The sequence below is a fragment of the Asparagus officinalis genome, chromosome 9, assembly GCF_001876935.1.
Source record: "Asparagus officinalis chromosome 9, Aspof.V1, whole genome shotgun sequence".
Classification (NCBI taxonomy): domain Eukaryota; kingdom Viridiplantae; phylum Streptophyta; class Magnoliopsida; order Asparagales; family Asparagaceae; genus Asparagus; species Asparagus officinalis.
Window position 1 is genome coordinate 19,973,874 of NC_033802.1, and position 21,176 is coordinate 19,995,049.

The 21,176-nt window shown below is 37.0% G+C and overlaps 1 protein-coding gene across 1 annotated transcript; it reads left to right on the top strand.

Annotated features, from left to right (window-relative positions):
• On the top strand, nucleotides 328–19,229 carry LOC109824419 (probable catabolite repression protein creC). The gene is made up of 11 exons (XM_020391012.1): nucleotides 328–672; nucleotides 745–1,065; nucleotides 7,750–7,858; nucleotides 7,958–8,051; nucleotides 11,991–12,078; nucleotides 12,160–12,243; nucleotides 12,453–12,549; nucleotides 12,686–12,773; nucleotides 17,798–17,903; nucleotides 17,990–18,082; nucleotides 18,587–19,229. Exons 1-11 carry the CDS (start codon nucleotides 526–528, stop codon nucleotides 19,016–19,018), a joined length of 1,659 nt encoding a protein of 552 aa, XP_020246601.1. The 5' UTR covers nucleotides 328–525; the 3' UTR covers nucleotides 19,019–19,229.

The following is a 21,176-nucleotide window of genomic DNA, read 5'->3' on the forward strand; positions in this document are numbered from 1 at the left end:
GAGACACGTGTTGTTCTCTCAAGAGTAGTTTATACATAGCAATTTCTTTGATACAACACTTTCTTTTTTATTTATTGATTGATGAGAAAAAGAAAATTTTATTTTGGGAAATGAATGTTGTTTGGGGCTTAAACGGGTGGGGATATTTAGGTAATTATGCACCCCTGGTTTCCAAACCTAACCAGGTTGGGAGTTTGAAGGACAAAATTAGCAGAAGAATTTATCAACAAATTAATGCAATTTGAGCGACAAATACAAAATATAGAAATATGAGGGACTTATATCATAATAACTAGTATTAATAATAATCCCTTTAATATAAGTCCCTTTGAACCGAAGAAGACGACGAATGAACCCACACTCTATTTCATTCTCAATCTCCAACTTCTCTCAAATTTCTTCACAAATAATCCCCAAATTCAAAACCTAAATCAAGTGATAATACAGAAAGAAAGAAAGGAAAAAAAGAAAAAAGAAAACTTATGAATCGATCTCAAAAACCCTAACCCTAGATCACCTCCAGCTATGAATCCCCCTTCTTCATCCCTCAGCTCTCAACCTCCAGGCCTCAAGACCCACTTCAAGACTCCCGAGGGCAGGTACAAGCTCCAGCTCGACAAGACTCATCCCGCCGGCCTCCTCCACTTCTCCCATGGCAAATCCGTGTCTCAGGTTAGAGCTAGGGTTAGGGTTTTGATTTCTTGCTTCTGGATTCATTCTAATGAGATTGTGTTCAAATTTCAGTTGACGATTGCTTGTTTGAAAGAGAAACTGGCGACTCAGACGCCGACGACGCCGACGACTCCGAGCTCGAGTGGGGTAGTGAGGTTGGCGGCTGCGAGGCTGCTCGGTGCGGGGAATGGGAGCCGGGCGCTGAGTTTTGTTGGAGGGAATGGAGTTAGTAAAGTGGGTTCTGGCAATGGGAGGGTTGGTGGTGCTACATTTGGAGTGTCGAATGGGTCGGGTGGGTCTTCAGCTGTGGCGAATCATGACGAAAAAGGGACTTATTTGATATTTAATGTTGGGGATACACTCTTTATCAGTGATCTCAATTCACAGGACAAGGTTTGGTTTTCAAATTTGCATTGTTCTCTGAATTATACCTAACTATTCATTAACTGAATGGTTCCAATTCTCAATAGCTGGCATCCGTAAACTTCCATTGTTCTGGCTAATACGTGACACAATAAGCAATTGATAAATTTCACTACATGTGCTTGCTGTGGCGGATCCAGGATTTTTAGAAAGTAATGTCACTGCATAAGTAATAATTTTAAAAACATTGCAACTTCGATCCTGAGGAATTTTCATATTTTGGGAGAAAAAACATAATCGCATCATTAGTAATTTTATCAAGTACAATTTTCTCAATATATGTTAAAAAAATTGCTTTTGTTTACCATAGCAAACTACTAAATATTATTAAAGTTCTTAACAATATTATTCAATAAAAAAGTGAACAAACATGTTCTTTTTAGTTATTGATGATCATCTCAAACGATCATAGTAATTCCCAATATATGTCTTGGCTTAATGTTATCATTTGCTGATGAATTCCTTTCCCCCCAAATTATTCTTCTTATTATTTCTCGACTACAGATTTTTTTATTTTTATTTTATTTTGATAATCATATTGTTCCCTATGTGTTTTTGTACATATGATATGATCAGGATTGACTAATATAAAGACATGTAATCTCTACATGCTATCAAGAAGTAGTACTTCAAATTACTTCAATTGTGCTCATTGCTTCCTTGCATTTCTAGGGCATTAATTATGTGCATACTCTTTTGCTTTTATGACCTCTCTAATCATGTGTCAATAGGCCATTAGATATGTTATGATTCTGAACTGAATCTAGTGCATGAGAGAGCATTAACTGGGATAAGCTTATAGTTACATTCTGCCATGAAGACTATGGATTTGGCACATACAGATGACCTGACATTGGAATTTTAGAGATTTCTACAATAATCTAGAATGTATAAAATAGAATGGAAAGTGTAACATAGTCCTGTTTGTGATTGTTTCATTATTATTTTGTGTTTTGTAATATTATCTTCCAGTTAACTAAAATTGAGTTTAATCGAAGACAAGTTGGTTCTTTTGACTTCTTTGATTCCCGTCACTTGTTCATCTTCTTATGTCTATGCTTTCCTGAAAGATATACTTTGGACAATTTCTAGAGCTAACTTTATTTTATGAAGAAGATAAAGAAATTTTCGCCTAGTGTTTGACTTTGAAATTTTTGACCAAGTAGAATGGAGAGATATATGGATGTTATTGCATGCCAGACCTACATAGATACATACCTCTGTAAGTATATATGTACATATGTGTTCATTCATATCTTATCAGTCACATATACACTTAAAGGAAAAAAAGCCAACTCGTTTTTACTTTATATCATATCATTGACATTGTTAAGTAGAAATATGCAGCATGCATAGATATGTTTAGATGACCATAAAAAGAACTTCACTTGTTAACACTTCTTCCTACTCCTCCAACGTAGATCCATTCTAGATACTTGTGTTTTTGGTCAGTGGAAAGTTTTATTTGTTCAAACTTTATATGTACATCATAATGCTCAGTCTAGAATATATTAAGAATCACATGACGTAAATGAACCCCCCCCCCCCCCCCCCCCAAAAAAAAAAAGAGAAAAAAGGAAACAGAAAACAAGTTACAATTTAAGTAACCAGCTCTTACACTCATTAGACAATGTGTCGTTTGAGGCAATCATCATCATAAAGGTTTTAATAACCTTTATTATCACCTCCAAAGGCCCGCAGCGCTGCATAAAAATTTGCATGTTTCTTTCATTCCAAATTCAATAAATTGTTGCCACAAGAGCCATACATTTCAGTTTTTGCTTGATTTGTTTGAACCTATATATGTTGATCTTGAGAAACATGAAACTTCTGCTTCAAGATCTTATGATTTAATCTATGAAATTGCATTTTGAAAATAAATGTGACAATATTAAATTTGTTTTAAAAAACTTACGGAAAGTTGGTCTACTTTTTTGCTTGAAGGAAAAGGCTTCCCATAATTCAAACCCATAGCTTTAATAGTGAGTTGAGCCTAACTCGCAATTCTTATAGAGCACTCACCCTATTTGTCTAGTCATTTCATACTTAAGCATCCCCATTCATGGATACAAGGCTAACATAAAGATGACTTGAAAAAGAATTCAAATATTTTCAAAATAATAATACTAAATAATGCTGATAGTAATGAATTAATGATAATAATATCTGAGAAAAATGGATATCCACAGTCAGCACGGAAACCACCTGTATTGCATCTCAATAAATCATCATTTAGGATATGCACAATATTTTTTCATGATTTACATCTTACGAAGGATGTTTGGTTCCAAATGCCATAGAATATATGTATCATTTGAACCATGTAATATATTAAAACCAACAAGGTTTTACCAACATTTTGATATATTTTATGATAACCTTAAAATATTTCATAACCGATCTGTAGTAAAGAAATAAAATTTAAAAAAGCAATCAAGATACTTGGCGGCATGCAATGCATATCATCCCACCTATTACAAGATAAAGATGAAAGAGAAAAAGAGTTTCTTCTCATACTTTTTGGTTTTTTATTATTTTTCTACAACTCTTAGGCCATGGACCATTTGCATAGGTAGAATGTTCCCCTTGGTTTCATGATGATAATAAAATTGTCGTTACAAAAATAAATCGGTCAAAGGTAATAACAATCATAACCCATAAACTAATCTTTATTATATTAATTTTTGGTTAATAAAAATTAATATGAACAAATAAAATAAATATTAAAATCAAATAACTCAAATTCTCAAAAAATATTTAAAACAGAAACCCAATCTTCTTTATCAAATTTTCCAATAATATGATCTTTACTGGCTATAGATGGACTACTAATATAAAATTAACAAACATAATTTTATCTTGTAATCAATTTTATCGTTTTGAAGAAGGTTTTTAGAAGATAAAATTAAATGTCAGGAGAAGTTGTGCTTTAGGAAGAAGTGGGAGCACTATTACATTAACTAAACAGTTAAAAAGATATTCGTAGACCAATCTCTAAATGAAGGACAATTACTACATCGCATGATATAATCTGCTTCATAGAGAAAAAATAATAATATAACTACCACATTTTCTTCATTCCATTTTCTTAATAATATTTGATGTCATTACTTAAAGTGTAGTGCAATTAGCAAGAAAATTAGTAACCAATAGCTTTCTTAAGATAACATGACATTAGTAAGATTGAAAGCGAGAGGGGTATTAAAAGGGGTTTGATTGGGGTTCATTCGGCTGTACCAGTTGTCACCACCTCCCCTCAAAGGAAAAAGATTCTCCTCCCCACTCCTATTATATTTCAACTCTCCCACGCGCTCAAATCTCAAACACTGTTAAGTGGTTCAATCAAAACTTATGCTGGTCCTACATCTCCTCTGCCTCTTATCTAGTGCNTACCATGACCCGAGCTTGTCGTTGTCGAAACTATCCCTGAGTTCAAATTGTCTGCCTCGACAAGTCTTAGCAAATTCATTGCAATTGACTTCGACGAAGAGGCTGTCAATACCCCGATTGTCTCGGGGCGGAGCCTAAATGATAGCAACGGGCAATGCCTAGCTACAGTGAGCATTGGTCAATAACAGTAACCAGTGTTCTTGATCATCGATACCAGCAGTTACCTCTACTAGATGCAGTGTGACTCGTGCAACAATTGCTACTAGTAGATCGATCCAATCTACGATCCCTTTGCCTCCTCTGCTTTTTGCCTTTCTGGTGCTCATTAAAACAATTCATGTCACTCAATCTTCAAGCCTACCACTATAGTAGATGCATTTACAATGTATGCTACGGCCATGGATCCCAGACTGCTCCCTTTCCCTCCATCGGCCTCCGCAATGGACGCCACCAGAAGTGGTGGGATCATCATCGACGCCGGCTCCTCCTTAACTATACTCCGAACTGACATTTACAACATTACATTAAACATGTTTGTCAAGGGGATGAGGAGGTTCCCAAAGGGTGAGAGAGGACTTTTTTGATACATGCTACAATCTGTTCGGATGTAGCAACGAGGAAGTGCTGGACGCCTCGTTTCATTTCTTTGAGAGGAAGGAGCCGAAGAAGAATTGCTTGGTTCGAATCAGTGGGGAGCGGAAAGAGCTTTATTGTTTTGCATCCGCCAATGAGCATGTTGCTATCGATCATCGGGAACATGCTGTGGGACGAGGGTGGCATTCAATCTCGAGAATTCGATGGTGAGGTTTAATCAAAATAATGTTAGAGGGTAGATTAGAGTGGGAGTGTTGGTGCGGATAAGCAGGTGAGTAAGTGGGTGGTGAATTTGATGGTGGGGGATTTTGCATTGAATATTTAAGAGATTTACTAGTTTATGCGTGGTTAAATATGTTTAGTGTCCAAGTAGTTGAGCATAATAATACTAAATCCTCATATGTTTATATAACATATCTAGATTTAATATAAATAGTAATAGGTTTCAAATGATGTTTGTCTTTTTAGTTTCCGGTTAAATAATTATTACATTTATTATATTTAATACCATAATTATATACACATTTATTTGGGAATTTGTATCTATTTAGAGTATATACAATTGACACATTTTGCTATAGATGTCAATGACAAGTATTTTTTTCATGAATAAATCAAAATGTGTGAATTGTGGACCGAGATATGCATATCTAACATCAGAGAAAATTGTCTATGATCTATGGTAGGACTCAAGCATTTATTTATTTATTTAATGAGGAACATGGGGTTTTTGTATTGGGATGGTTATTTGCATAAATCCATGCAAAGCACACAAATATGTCTTCGCTTGTGAAAGATATCAAGACTTGTACTCGTACACCACTTTGCTCATACTAGATCCGCCCTTGCTTGTTTGGGCTCATACAAGTTATTAAATGACATCACTAAGTTTTTACCCGTAATTTTGACCTTATCTTTAAAAATGAGATCGTATACACATGCATCCCTTTCCATCTAAGTTCATCGTCACATTACATGGCATATCTCATATATTACTCTTTTGGATAACTCCTAATGTGCTAGGATACAATTATTACTAACGGTTAAGAGGATACCAATTTTAAACATAATCATGATTCATGTTAGGTAAAGATTAAAGCTAACCTAATTTTTGAAAACTACTAAGACAAAACATGTTACTATTTTACTGAGGAAAATAAACAATGACCTAACTGTTATTGATATTTAGGTCCACTGTTTTAAATATCGGCCGATAACCGATATTATCGGCCGAGTTATCGGATTTGGGAGCTCTCCGATAGGATAACTTGGATTTTTAATCGGTTATCGTTTTTGGCAAGTTATCGGGGAGTTATCGACGTTATCGGTACTTATCGGCCGATAAGTAAGGTTTTTTTATCGGGGTTATCGGCCGATAAGTAAGGCTATGCAATCGAATGGTTTCATCGTGCGGTCAAGATGTAAGTTTTGCTTTCTACAATTGGTTAGTGATTCTAAACATGATGATTTACATTTTAAGCATGGTTAGATTACATTTTTTAGTTATTATATTATATATATACACCATCTAGTATATCACTCCGATAAATACTACTTATCCCCGATATATCCCCGATTTCCGCTATCCGATAAGAATTTTGGTCGTCCGATAAATTACCGATAACCGATATTTAAAACCTTGTTTAGGTCAGTGCTTATCCAATGTAAAACCTGGACATTTCTTCTGCATCCACATTCCCTCCCATCTCTTAACCTTAACTCAACTCCTACTACCTCATAATTGCTTATTCTTCCATCATTGGTGACTCTTGAACCCATGTTCATAATGTGATTTTTTCATTTACATGTTGTCCTTTATCCTTCATAACTGTAAACCTGAATTCTTTCATTCTTTGGTTCCACCCATGCTATAATAAAAAAGTGGGTTGTATAATTTTTCCCCCCCTAGAAATCAAGTTGATTAGGGATCAGAATTATTATCGTGACTTATTGTATAGGAGGAGGAGAAGGGTGGATTAGCCTTTAATGAGGGAAAAATAGAAGAGAAAGAAACTAGTAAGCATAAGAGTTAGGAGAAGGGAGGAGTAGGAGAGATGGGTGAAGAAGCAAAACAGTCACAAGTTCTTTTTTTCTTTTTCTTTCTTTCTTTCTTTCTTTCTTCTTCTTCTTTTGTTGTTGTTGTCGTCGTTGTTGTTGTTGCTGCTGCTGCTGCTTTAGACCTACTTTTTATTGGGTTTAATAGTTAGTCCCATTACCATTGCACCCCAAACCGTCAATCATGAGCACTAAAGACTAAGGAAAAAATTAGAAACATAAATGTTTTTCCTGAGAGTGCTAAGTTCTTTATGTTGAACTAGAACTTAAGAACCGAGACAAGTAGGTGTGCTAGTTGAACAATGTGAAAAATCAGGGGATATTACAAATTTTCCTGTTAATTGTTCATGAAGATTGGGTAACTTGTCACTTTCTGATGCTGCATTAATCAATCTTATTCTTTCATTCTTTGTATATTTCTCTAGAATTTTGATATTCATAGATATTTAACATGTTCTCATTTTCCATTACATACTTCTATTTTATTAACGTTCTTATGAATGATGTGCAAACTTCTCATGGACTTCACACGTTTTGGTTATTCCATTTCAACAGAACTGCCCTTTACCTAATTATTTCTACCTTCTATTTTGTGGCTATGGTAATATCCTACAGGATCCAATCAAGGCCATCCATTTTAGCAACTCTAATCCAATCTGCCATGCATTTGATTCTGAGGCTAAGGATGGACATGATTTGCTCATTGGGTTGCAGTCAGGAGATGGTGAGTTTGTTGGTTTATACTGATTTTTTCCTACTTGTTTTATGATCTTATGCTAATTGCACTGCTTCTCTTTATAATATCATTTGCATGGTGGTCTAGTCTACTCTGTGTCATTGAGGCAGCAATTGCAAGATCTTGGGAAGAAACTTGTGGGAGCTCAACATTACAACAAAGATGGTGCAATTAATAATAGGCATGTATTGCTTGCTTCAAAAACTACAAACAAATTTATGCAAATTGCAATTGTCCTTCAACCTATCTCTATACTTCATTATTCTTTTAATCTAAAGGTAGTGGAGTTTGGCTAGATATTTTTTGTGGTTATTCCTGCATTTTATGCGTCATTACACTGTAATCTCTGCACTTTCAGGATTTCAAATGGTTAATTCATGTCATGTTATGTGGGTATGAGTAGGCGACAAAGAGGATTTGTAAAAGGTTGGATGCAGCCATACAGGGACATGTCTATATATATAATTACATATTTATATATTGAAATTAATAATTTACATGAAATCAACATTGTTTTTATTCACATGTTATGAGAGTAAAAAGATACTTTAATAAGTATGTTATAAATTGGGAAACCGCTCGTTTTACAAGCTACCTTCTAAAATCATAGTTCTGGACTAAGTATGTAGTGAAATGAACTTGATCCTTGTCCAAGAAGTTTCAGAAAGTGGATGTGAAATATAAGATATAAGTCCAAGAAGTGTACGATGAGTATTTTGAATTAAAAATATGTATTATTTGAGTAGACGTCTGAATGTATGTACGAATATACTCAAAGAGTGTCCAAGGAGTGTGGGAGTTCTGTACGCGTATGATGACTTCATGATAGAAGTGTACATGCAAGATAGGTGTTCACATGACACCTGCTCACAATTTTACTAAAAGGGACACGAAACAGTTGGATGATATTCCATGCTAGCTTTATTCTGGAAGAATGTATATTCCATTCTAGGACTGTAATTCTTACCTGGGATGATCTGGATTGGTCATATTAGAAATTGACTATTTTTTCTGGTTTATTGCTGACTTCTGAAGTGGTTAGTGGTTCAGATCAATGTTTGGATTTGAATAGTTGGAAAATCAAGCAATCCTTCAAATAAAGTATTGAGATTACCTATTGTAGAAATGTAAATGCAAATATTTCTGAGTCATCAGTGTTATTGAGGTGCGAGGCACAATGCACGACACGATGTCCCTTTACGGGCACTGTGTGCAAAGTGCAATGCGATCCATAGACCTTAGTGAAGCGAGACATGCACCACATAATTTTTCAAGATAGACAAACAAACATGAATGGACATCTTTATGAGTTTTAAGATAAAAATTATGTCAAGTTAAATAATATGATATAAACTACCAAATTACGCAACAATATCTTAGTTCATGTTCACACACCCATCATAGGGAAGTTTGTACTTATTCATTTAGTTCTTGGATTAGCATCAGAAGATCTGATCTCAACAAAGTGTAAATTACCATATTCCTTATGTAAATTTTACTACACTCAGATGAGTAAAACTATTCTCACTGCAAACAAGAAAATCTGAGAGGCAAGTTTAGCTAGTTTTGCTGGATCTTCTGACCTTTGACTAACCTGATTCCCCAGAGTACTTTGGTGTCAAATGCTTGCCTCAGTGCACATGCTTTCTTAATGTCTGCTTATCTACTTCTTGATTTGAAGACTCTGTGTGTTGTGTTATGAAAAAGAATAAATTGGTGTATAGTTGGTGCCAAAAGATGGGACGATGTTCTGAGTTAATGCTAGGAAGAAAACTAGAGAATTTGAGCACCATTGTAGTGGATACATGGTTTAGCTTCATAGTGTACATTTGATTTGACTAGTTGAAGGGTTATTAAAGCTATTATGTTTGTATAGTGTCTAACTGAATCCTCTTGTTGAAGACTTCTTAAAGCTATGTGTTTGTATAGCGTTTAAATGAATTGGCTAGTTGAAAAATTCCTAGAGCTATTATGTTTCTTTGTTGATTCCACTAAAAGGTGCTCTTGAGATTCATGAGATATGCTGCTGTCGTTAGAATTGGCATCTCAATACCTGCTTATGTTGCTTACGGATGAAGGGAGCGTTTTTGATATAATTGGCAAAACAGTTCAGAACTAGTATGTATCAATATGTGAGCTATGGCACATATGCAGCCATCAAGTTCTGTGAAGAATATGTACTGCAAAAACCGGGTTTTACTTGCACCAGAAAGAGCTTAAGAATATAGCATACAAAGCATAGTAGATAACTTTAAGCCGATTTAACATAATTGGAAGTTATCTAGACTCTATGTTGCATGGGTACGGGTAGGGGTACTGGTGCTGGTACGGGACACGGTAAATTTGTAAAAGGTAGGGTACGGGACACGTCCGTATAAATACTTATACACATACATATTATATATTGGAATTAATAATTTACATTAGATTAATATTGTTTTCATTCACGTGTTATGAGAATTTAAATCTCTATAACATCTTTATGTTCCTTTTATTTTGTGGATTATATAAATTGGAAAATTGCTAGTTTTTGAACTAGACATTCAAACTACCCTTTAAAATCATAGTTTGGAATCCAATGATTTTCAAGAAGTGGGCGTGAAGTGTAGCATATATGTTCAAAAGATGTATGACAAGTGTTTTAAATTAGAACATGTATTGTATAATTAAGTAGATGCCCAAATAAATGTATGCATATATGCAAGGAGTGTCCAAGGAGTTTGGGTACGGATACAGGTCGGGCACAAGTCAGGTACGGGTATGGCACTTAGATAGAAATACCCAGGTAACATAGTCTAGACTACTTTCATGAGGTACTCGCTAGACCATGTGAAACTAATAAGGCAGCTGAAGTGCTTAGAAATTGACAAGGCCAGGTAACTATTGAGCATACTGGAGTTTGTCTTAGATGACGGACTAATGCATGGGCAGAAATGGTGATCCATACTAGTGGAGTTCACATCTATGCACGGCAGTGGTGCAAATAATAATATTAGGTGTATAAGGCAGTTAGTTGAATACAAAGTTTGGTAGTGCTTAAAGTTTTCGGTTGGCTATATAAATTTGTTTTCCCTAGAGTCGTATTTGATGCTCATAACACCTCATCTTAGGACAGTATTTGCATTTGATGGAGTTTATAAAGGTTGCTTGCGAAAGTTCAGAGCTGTCAGAAACTTGTAGACATTGCTGTGAATCCGGCGCCCTTGGGAGTAATGTAGGGCTTAAATATAGGTTTGCATCACTCTTGGCCGAAAAGCTTAATCTAGTAGGTTTTAGGCCTACCTTCATATTAAAATCCATCTCTTTTTACTACTTTCCTACTGTGGAAATATACTCACAACACACAAATTTCTACACATCGGAGTTATAATGTACATACTTAATATAATTGTCTGCTTGAGTATACTCCAGTCATGATAGCACTGTGGTCTGATTTTCAGATAAAATTAGTTCTATTTGAATATGGTGAGCGCATTATGGAATTTCTTCTAGTTTTCTGAGATCCTTTGCGCTTTTGTAGGTTTAAAACATGGTTATATTAGTAGATTATGATCTAAAGTATAAACGTGTAACATCCACTGAAATTGTTATTACTTATCTAAATCAGCCTCTGTAGTTTGCAGAAGAAGTTTCTTTATCTATTTCATTTTCATACTTGAATAAGATGAAAATATTTAGGTGATTTTAACTGAAAATTCATGTTGGTTAGAGAAATCATGTTCGTTCTCACTGAAAAGTATATGGTGTCAAGTTAAATGCAAAATGTTGATAACTCATAAACTAGAAGGTTTATTTCCCCAAAAGTAACATACCCCTCCACTGCTTTTTAAAAGAGGATAATTGACATCCTTCTTAGTTCTTAGTGATCCCTCAATGCAGTGCACTCATTCCAGGGGAATGTGACGCACAATTTTCCATAGAGGAGGTTGTGCTCTTAAATTTAGACTATTTAGCTGATTGGTTATAATGTTATCTATTTTTTGCTTCTCAGTAGATGCCATACAAGCTTGTGAAGCCAGCAACTTCACTAATGAGTTTATAAGTTGAATTTCTTATGATTTATTCTCTTTTTTATGAGGTAGGAATGACATTAATCATCCGATTTATTTGCTATCTGTAGTCGCTGCTCGTGCATTGCATGGGTGCCAAATGGCGATGGCACTTTTGTTGCTGGTCATGCCGATGGAAACCTATATGTGTATGAAAAAGTGGGTTCTGATTGAGTAAAATTCATTAATATCAATATGAATAAGGCTACTTACATGGAGATCACTATGCTCATTGCTTAGGGCAAAGATGGAGCTGTTGACTCTCCTTTTCCTGCTGTCAAGGATCAAAGCCAATTTACTGTGACACATGCAAGATCTAGTAAGGTAGGTTTTTCGATTATAATTTCCCCACATTTAAATGCAATTCTCAAACTACCGATACTTTATGCTTCTGATGTAGTGCTATCAAATAATAAGGAACTTTATGCTTCTGATGTAATGCTATCAAATAATAAGGAACTTTATGTTTCTGATGTAGTGCTATCAAATAATAAGGATTATTGTATTCTAATATGTGATCTATTTAAGTGCAGAGCAATCCTATAGCGAGATGGCATGTTTGCCAAGGTTCAATCAACAACATTTCTTTTTCAGCGGATGGAACACATTTGGCCACTGTAGGCAGAGATGGTATGTTTTTATTTTGATTAATTTAATTTAACTTCTGGTACCTGTTTATTATTATTATTATTATTATTATTATTATTATTATTATTATGTTACATGGGATATTCAAATGTTACAGAGACAATGGTACTTCTTGTAGGTTATTTGAGAGTATTTGATTATTCTAAGGAGCAATTAGTATGTGGTGGGAAAAGCTATTATGGTGCTTTACTATGTTGCTCTTGGAGGTAACAAGCATTTTCATAATAGTCATTTGTTTCATGTGATAGGTAGCTTTCAATGATCAACTTCTTGCAAAGTATATTACTTTTAATCAAGATTTTCCATTTATTTCTATAATTATGCAAACTGTAAACTATTTTGAATTGTATGTTTGTCAAAGTTATCAGCTTTATGTATTACTTTGAGATTTTTCCATTTATTCTGATAACTATGCAAACTGGGAACTGTTTGTAATTGTATATTTTTGAAATTTATCAGCATCTTGGTAATGCTTTTGACAGTTCTACAGTTGTGCATGTTGCGCGCAGCGGAAATTTCGGCAGCACTTCGGCAGCACAACAAGAGAGTCAGATCGCAATAAGAATTCCCGTCTCACCAAGGAGATAAGAATCTGAAGCGGATATCTCAACCAAGTGAGATATCGGCTCTTCCTCTCATCAGTTCTAGGACTGACCTGTCGAGGGATCCTAAAAGCTATTACAAATCACACAAAAGCAGTACAACCAATTTTTACGTGGTTCGGCAAATTGCCTACGTCCACGGGGCAAGGAGGGGAGAGATCTACTAATAGAGGGAGAGAATACAAATAGGGTTTACACAAGAATCTCACAAATAAAACCCTCACACAAACTCTCAAATCCCTCACACAATATCTCTCAACAACAGGCTGCACAAAATCCTAAAAGGAACTGCTCAAAATCTCTCTCAAAAGCCGCTGATTTTCTTCACCAAATACAGCCGCACAAACTCCAAGAACTCTGCTCGAATTTTTCTGCCGCAGCCGCTAAACACCTCCTCGCACTTGCACGCCAACCTAGGTTACGAGTACAAGGTTTATATAGCTGACGAAAATCGGGTCGTGGGCTCTGTTTCCCATCGCATCCGCAAACAAAGGAGAAAACTAAGCACTGCACGTGATTTCTTAATCACGCGTAAACGAAACGGTGTTCACTCGGTTTCACGTGGGTGGTCCCCACTCCCACTCACTTCCGCGTTCACAATTCTCCACCTCGGTGAAGTTTTCTCAAAACTGAGCCGACACCAAAGCAACCAAATGTCCCACTTGTTGTGTCCAGTACGAACTCAATCAACAAGTCGAAAACCCGAACGAGAGTCCAAACAATCTCACCCCCATCAACTAATCCAAACCCGGCTGCATCTGAAAGACTGCCTACGTATCCTCTTGCCCAAGGAATCAAGCCGAACGTAGTTCACTCAAATGGCCGTCAACGGCCTCAACAATCACGAATGTGTAACAAGCTTCTACAATGGTCAAATTTGTTGCTCGGAACCACCTTAGTGAGCATATCCGTCGGATTATCCTTCGTGTGGACTTTCACAATTTCCACATCGTCATCTTCAAGAACATCCCGAACGAAGTGATAACGAACGTCAATGTGCTTCGTCCGCGCATGAAAAACCTGATTCTTCGCCAAATAGATAGCACTCATGCTATCATAATGAATAGTGACAGACCGTTGCGATATACCAAGTTCTTCCAAAAGTCCTCGAAGCCAAATAGCCTCCTTTACAGCCTCCGTAACTGCCATATACTCTGCCTCCGTCGTAGACAAAGCCACCGTCGACTGTAAGGTGCTTCTCCAACACACCGGCGCACGGGTCAAAGTAAACACATACCCCGTAGTAGACCGGCACTTATTCAAATCCCCGGCATAATCCGAATTAACATAACCAATGCATGACTGCCCACCTGTAGTGTCCCGCTCATAAACTAAACCAACATTGAGCGTACCTCGAATGTACCTAAAAATCCATCTCACGGCGTCCCAATGACCCACTCCTGGATCATGCATGTATCTCGAAACCATGCTTACCGCCTGTGACAAATCCGGCCTCGTACATATCGCATATGGAGTCTTCAACATCAACTCTTTATCTTCAACTGACTTCGGTGAAAGACCAGCTGAAAGCTTCAAATGGGCTCCCAATGGTACACTAACTGGCTTCGTATCCATGTTAACATGGAATCGCTGTAGGACCTTCTTCAAATAAGCCACCTGTGTCAAACAAATTCTGTCCTTCTTCTTGTTTCTGCCGATCTCCATCCCTAAAATGCGCTTCGCCTCACCCAAGTCCTTCATCTCAAACTCATTTGAAAGCTGAACTTTCAACTCATCTATAGCCGACCTGGAAATAGAGGCAACCAACATGTCATCGACATAGAGCAATAAATAAATGTACGCACCTCTTTTCAACTTGCGAAAATATACGCAAGGATCAAACTGGCTCCGAGTGTACGAATGACCAAGCATAAAATCATCAAATCGCCTATACCACTGTCGAGGAGACTGCTTCAAATCGTATAGCGATTTCTTCAACCTGCAAACCAATTTTTCCTTCCCTGCAGCTCGGAATCCCAATGGCTGAGTCATATATATTTCTTCATCAAGATCACCATGAAGAAATGCCGTCTTCACATCTAACTGATCTAACTCCAAACCATACTGTGCCACCAAAGCTAGAAGAATCCGAATCGAAGAATGCTTCACCATCGGAGAGAAAACCTCATTATAGTCAATACCTTCCTCCTGTGCTTAGCCCTTCGCAACTAACCTAGCTTTGAATCTCAATGGAGTGCCCTCAATGCCCTCCTTCTTCGTGTATACCCACTTGCAACCAATTGCCTTCCGTCCCTTTGGAAGCTCAACAAGCTCCCATGTATCGTTCTTATGAAGAGATTCCATCTCCTCCTGCATAGCTACCTACCACGAATCAGCCTCCGAACTCTGCTCGGCCTCTCTGAATGTAGTAGGCACCATCTCATCGATACTCTCCACCGGAAGTGCATACGCAACTGTGTCGGCATACCGTGCTGGTATCTGTATGTTTCTCCTCTGTCTCCGAACCGCAATCGAATCCTGAACCTGAGCCGTCGGTCCCTGATCCTGCACATCAGTACCCGTATCCTCCGTGTCACCGTCGGGCTCGCCTGGCGTCACCTCAGTCGGCACTCTAATAGATACTGTACCATCTGGACAATGTGGAGCTGCATCGATCTCCACCACCTGCGATATCTCCTCCGTCGGGTCGCTCTCCACCTGATGAGAGCTGGGAAGCTTCAAGATAGAAGCCTCATCGAATGTGACGTCCCTACTCAGCACAATCTTCTTATCAACTGGATCCCAAAGCTTGTATCCCTTGACACCACGCTTGAATCCTACAAATATGGCCTTCCTAGCTCGAGGTTCCAATTTATCAGTTCTAACATGATAATATGCAGGGCAACCAAATACCTTAAGCTGGTCATAGTCATGTGCTGTCTCTCCCGACCACATCTCCATAGGGGTCTTCCCCTCAATCGCAGATGAAGGCAGCCTATTAATGAGGTGGCTCGCATATGTAAGTGCCTCAGCCCAAAAGATCTTCTCCAAACCACTATGCGCCAATAAACATCGAATCTTCTCCAGCAAAGACCGATTCAATCTCTCTGCCACCCCATTCTGCTGCGGTGTATGACTAACTGTGAAGTGCCTCTCTATGCCCTCGTCTCGACATAGCTGCAGAAAGGGGTCTGAGGTATACTCGCCGCCGTTGTCGGATCGCAACGTCTTGATCTTTCTCCCAGTCTGCAGTTCCAATCTCTTCTTCCACTCCACAAACAAATCTAGGACTTCACTCTTATGCTTCATGGTGTACACCCAACATCGCCTAGAATAGTCATCAACGAACGTGACGAACCAATGTCGACCACCAAGTGATGCAGTCTTGGTAGGACCCCAAACATCTGTGTGCACGTAGTCCAAGATGCCCCTCGTCCTATGAATGGCCGTCCCGAACTTCACCTTCGTCTTCTTGCCAAGTACACAGTGCTCACAGAATTCTACTTTACCAGGACTCCCTTCATCACCACCAATGATCCCTTAGTAACCTTCGCTACAGCGTTTTCGAAAGTCACCTTGAATCCCTTTGCCTCCAAAGCTCCAACTGAGATAAGATTTTTCTTCAGTTGAGGAACAAATCTCACCTCCTTCAACTCACGGACTACTCCATCGTGCATCCTAATCCGTACGGTTCCTATCCCACAAACGCCACATGATTGATCATTTCCCATGACAACAACACCCCCGTCGACTTTCTCAAAAGATGCAAACCAGTCTCGCCTAGGGGTCACATGAAAGGTAGCGCCGGAATCAAGCATCCAATCTGATGCATCCACATGGTTCACCTCCGGAGTAATCAGTAGAGAAAAGCACGAATCATCGGAATCATCGCCTTTCGCAATGTTCACCTCATTGGCCTTCGGGCCCTTTTTCTTGCCATTGCTTAGGGCAGTCTCTCTTCCAATGTCCCTGCTCCTTGCAGAATGCACATTGGTTCTTTGTTAATTGGTGGCGGCCTCTAGACTTTGACCTCCCTCTGTTACCACCTTTCGGATTTGGGCTTCTGCCTCTCGTCGACAAGGCCTCGCCTGAAGTGCTAGCACGGGAAGTCTCCTTGTCCTTCCTCCTCAAATCGTAATTTGTCAAAGCGTCAGTCACTTCACTATAGCTGATAGAAGATCTCCCGTTCAACAAAGTGAGCACGAAGGTTTATATAGCTGACGAAAATCGGGTCGTGGGCTCTGTTTCCCATCGCATCCGCAAACAAAGGAGAAAACTAAGCACTGCACGTGATTTCTTAATCACGCGTAAACGAAACGGTGTTCACTCGGTTTCACGTGGGTGGTCCCCACTCCCACTCACTTCCGCGTTCACAGTGCAAACTGTGTACTGTTCAGCCATACCCTCAAAGGTCTGAACAAAGAAATAACTAATGTAGATAGCCAAAAATCTGAGATATAGACTTACTTATACTCTGGACCTGTGGGTTAACACTAATGGTTGATTGAGTAACTATATTTACATGTATCTATTCATACTATTGTTTTGCCTATTGCCATTATTTATCTTGTTTCTTTTCTGGCTTTGCCATAGTCTGCAAATTGCTTGTACTCTTTTCTTGGGTATATCTACAAATTAGCTGTTTAATGTATTTTAATTTGAATTGTGGTGAAATATATTTATTGCAGTTCTGATGGAAAATACATACTCACTGGTGGAGAAGATGATCTGGTACAAGTTTGGAGCATGGAAGATCGAAAGGTAGTAGCATGGGGTGAAGGTCATAATTCATGGGTAAGTCTAAAGTCATAAATCCTTTTATTTTTGGTCACCTGACTCCTATTTAACACATTAAAGTTTTCTAATAAGTTAATTTACAGGTTAGTGGTGTTGCATTTGATTCCTACTGGTCTGCTCCGAACTCAGATGGAACCGAAGAAAACGTTGTATATAGATTTGCTTCTGTTGGCCAGGTAAACTTTTTTTTTGCCAAGTATTGAGATCAATACCATGTCAGAGCCTTGTTTCTTTAACTATAAATAATGGTTCTTTAGTACATGTAGTTATATCTTAATGTCATTCAAGTTCCAATTCACTTATTTGCTTACTACTATGTATCTTGTGAATATGATGTTCCGTAAAAATTTCAGTTTTTTTTATGTTAAAATTCATGAGCTTTATATTTACTTGTAACAAGCAGTGTGGCTTTGACGGGGGAAAACTCCACATAATCATATAGAATCACATAGAGAGGAAGAAGAGGTTGACAGCCGGCGTATAAAATGCAGTCTATTAGTGTTGTGAAAACTGCACTAATAGAAAGTAGTGACTGCACAATAGACATTACTGATATGTGCTTCAAGATTCGTGATACGTTAGGTGTCACCCTCCCTACACAGTATCCATTGATCAAGTACGAGACTATGTAATGTAGCATCTTCACTCAAACTGATAATATTTCTTCTTATGATATTTAGGACACCCAATTGCTTATGTGGGACCTAGCAATGGACGAAATCGTCGTGCCTTTACGCTGCTGTCCACCAGGTGGGTCCCCTACATTTAGCAGCGGCAGTCCTCGCGCTCATTGGGACGATATTACCCCTGTGGGTACTCTTCAACCAGCTCCAAGCATGCAGGATGTGCCGAAACTCTCACCTGTAGTTGCACATCGGGTGCATGTTGAACCTCTTTCTGGCTTGGTATTTACTGGTGAATCGGTGGTGACGGTTTCAAGGGAAGGGCACATTAAGATCTGGGGGAGGCCTGAGCATGATGAAAGCAGTGAGTCAAACTCCTCGGAGGTAGTTACAAATGCAGTTAATGTCAAGGATAGGCTTGTTTCGACTTCAGTCAAGGTGAGCTCTCCTAGCTATAGGCCACCCCCGTCTGTTCTTATACGGAATTAAAGCACTTTGCAGTGGGATTATTGAGTTAAGTGAGTTTGGGCTTTTACGGTTTTCATCAATGGAGAGAAGTCTCAGATTAGGATCTTCTCATGGTGTTTGTGCCCAAGAAACTTTAATGTGCTTATGTACAGCTAAATATGAATAAATGCACATGATATTGATTACTGCTTTATGATCAGAAATTTTGAGTTGCTTATTTGTCTGGCAGTTATTTCCATCGACCCCCTGGAGCAGCAGTTATGTGTTCATTCATCTCTCGTGTTTTTGCAGTAAGGAAGCCACCTTATTAAGCAAACAAACAGAAAAGTATCATCAAAGTTATTATTGTTATTGTTGCTGTTATTATTTTGAATAGCATCAAATTTATTATTATCCAACACGCGGCACATGGATCACTAAACTAATTTACAAATGCAAATACGGTAGAATGCCATCACAGGACAGGTGCTGGTTTTCTTCCCCCCTTACGGTCATGGCCAGACCACGTTTGTGCTTTCGGCAACTAATGGAGCATTCGTTTTGTCTTAGTATCTGAACTGGTCTTTTACCTCATGCTATGCACGATCTGATCATAATTCATCAACATTCCATTGTGTTCCATCACTCGTTTCCTAATAGAGTTAAAAAAAAATATAGTGACATAACTCCCTTTCTGAAACCCCCTCCCCCCCACCCCCCCATTGATTTAGGTTTGAAATTATATCATTGTCCAGAAATCATGATAATATTCAAATTATACAATGCTGTAATTAAAATTAACATCATTTATTCAATGTTTTCATATGAAATGAATAAACTAAAGAAAATCAAAATATCAAAATGCAACTTGAATGTACTTAAAGATATAAAACGGTTTCATGTTTAAAAAGATTATTCGCAAGTGATCCATCCCAAAACAAATAAAAAAGTTCTATATTTATTAACCAATCAGAGGATATAATAATAAGTAAAAAAAAAAAAAAAAAAACTCCTATGGTTTTTCAATCATTTTTTCTTGGTTTTAATCTCCTTTTTCAAAGTTGCAAGAGCAGGTTCTTTAATCATGTCTAAAAAATATGAAACATGTGTAATAGGTAAATTTAACATAAAAATATATTACCATTAATAAAGTTATCATATAAAATATCCAACTTGATTAAATACCTGTTTTGCCACTAAGTAAAAAAAAAAAAAAAAAAACTCCTATGGTTTTTCAATCATTTTTTCTTGGTTTTAATCTCCTTTTTCAAAGTTGCAAGAGCAGGTTCTTTAATCATGTCTAAAAAATATGAAACATGTGTAATAGGTAAATTTAACATAAAAATATATTACCATTAATAAAGTTATCATATAAAATATCCAACTTGATTAAATACCTGTTTTGCCACAGGTTGTAGGTGAAGTTCTAAATGTAGAATAGTCTAGTGTAGCAATAGGTGATATATCTAAAATCTTCTTTTTTTTCATATGCTATTAGTCGTCGAAGTTGGTGTGGATAATACTGGATTTAATTTTTCAGATTGATTATTAATAATACTATCTTGATTCAGTTCAATTGGGTTCTCATTGTATGATGAAAGTACATTCATCTTAGAATAACATAAACGTAAATAAACTAATATTAAATTTATCCAAAACCTAAATAACAGGTTCAAAGTTTCAAAAATAATCTACTATATATCTATCAGGTTAGGAATTTTTAATCAAAATATGCGTAATTAAAAGTTGTCAACATAAAAAAGAGTTTATAGGGTATTATACCAAAATATATCTTGTTATTTTAGGCATCTTTTTCATAATATGGTTTTTAAATTTGGAATTTAATATTGGTGACATAATTATTGAAAATAGATTTGTTTTAACTTATAAAACAAAACATTCCCTCACTTTCTTAAATTTCAAAACAACTTAGTTTTGATAATATAATTTTGATGATTTGGTCCTTTCCTCATGAACAGTTATCACATACGTTTTTAATATTGAGTATTTTTTATTTGAAGTCTTTTTTAATCCATTAGATTAGGTTAAGAGAAACTTTAAAAATAATATTAATTATCATATCAATAAATATGGTAGTTATGCTAGTTATATTTATGGGCTAAATAATTTTTAATTGGTAGTTAATTTTTATGGATTTTCTTATAGCTAATGTAATTTCCATTTTATCTATTTACAAGTT

Bases quoted from the DNA above. Each gene is read 5' to 3' on its own strand.
- LOC109824419 (XM_020391012.1), top strand. From the start codon at position 526: ATGAATCCCCCTTCTTCATCCCTCAGCTCTCAACCTCCAGGCCTCAAG. The intron at 1,066-7,749 runs GTTTGGTTTTCA...AATATCCTACAG, and splicing joins ATCTCAATTCACAGGACAAG to GATCCAATCAAGGCCATCCA. The intron at 7,859-7,957 runs GTGAGTTTGTTG...ATGGTGGTCTAG, and splicing joins TGGGTTGCAGTCAGGAGATG to TCTACTCTGTGTCATTGAGG.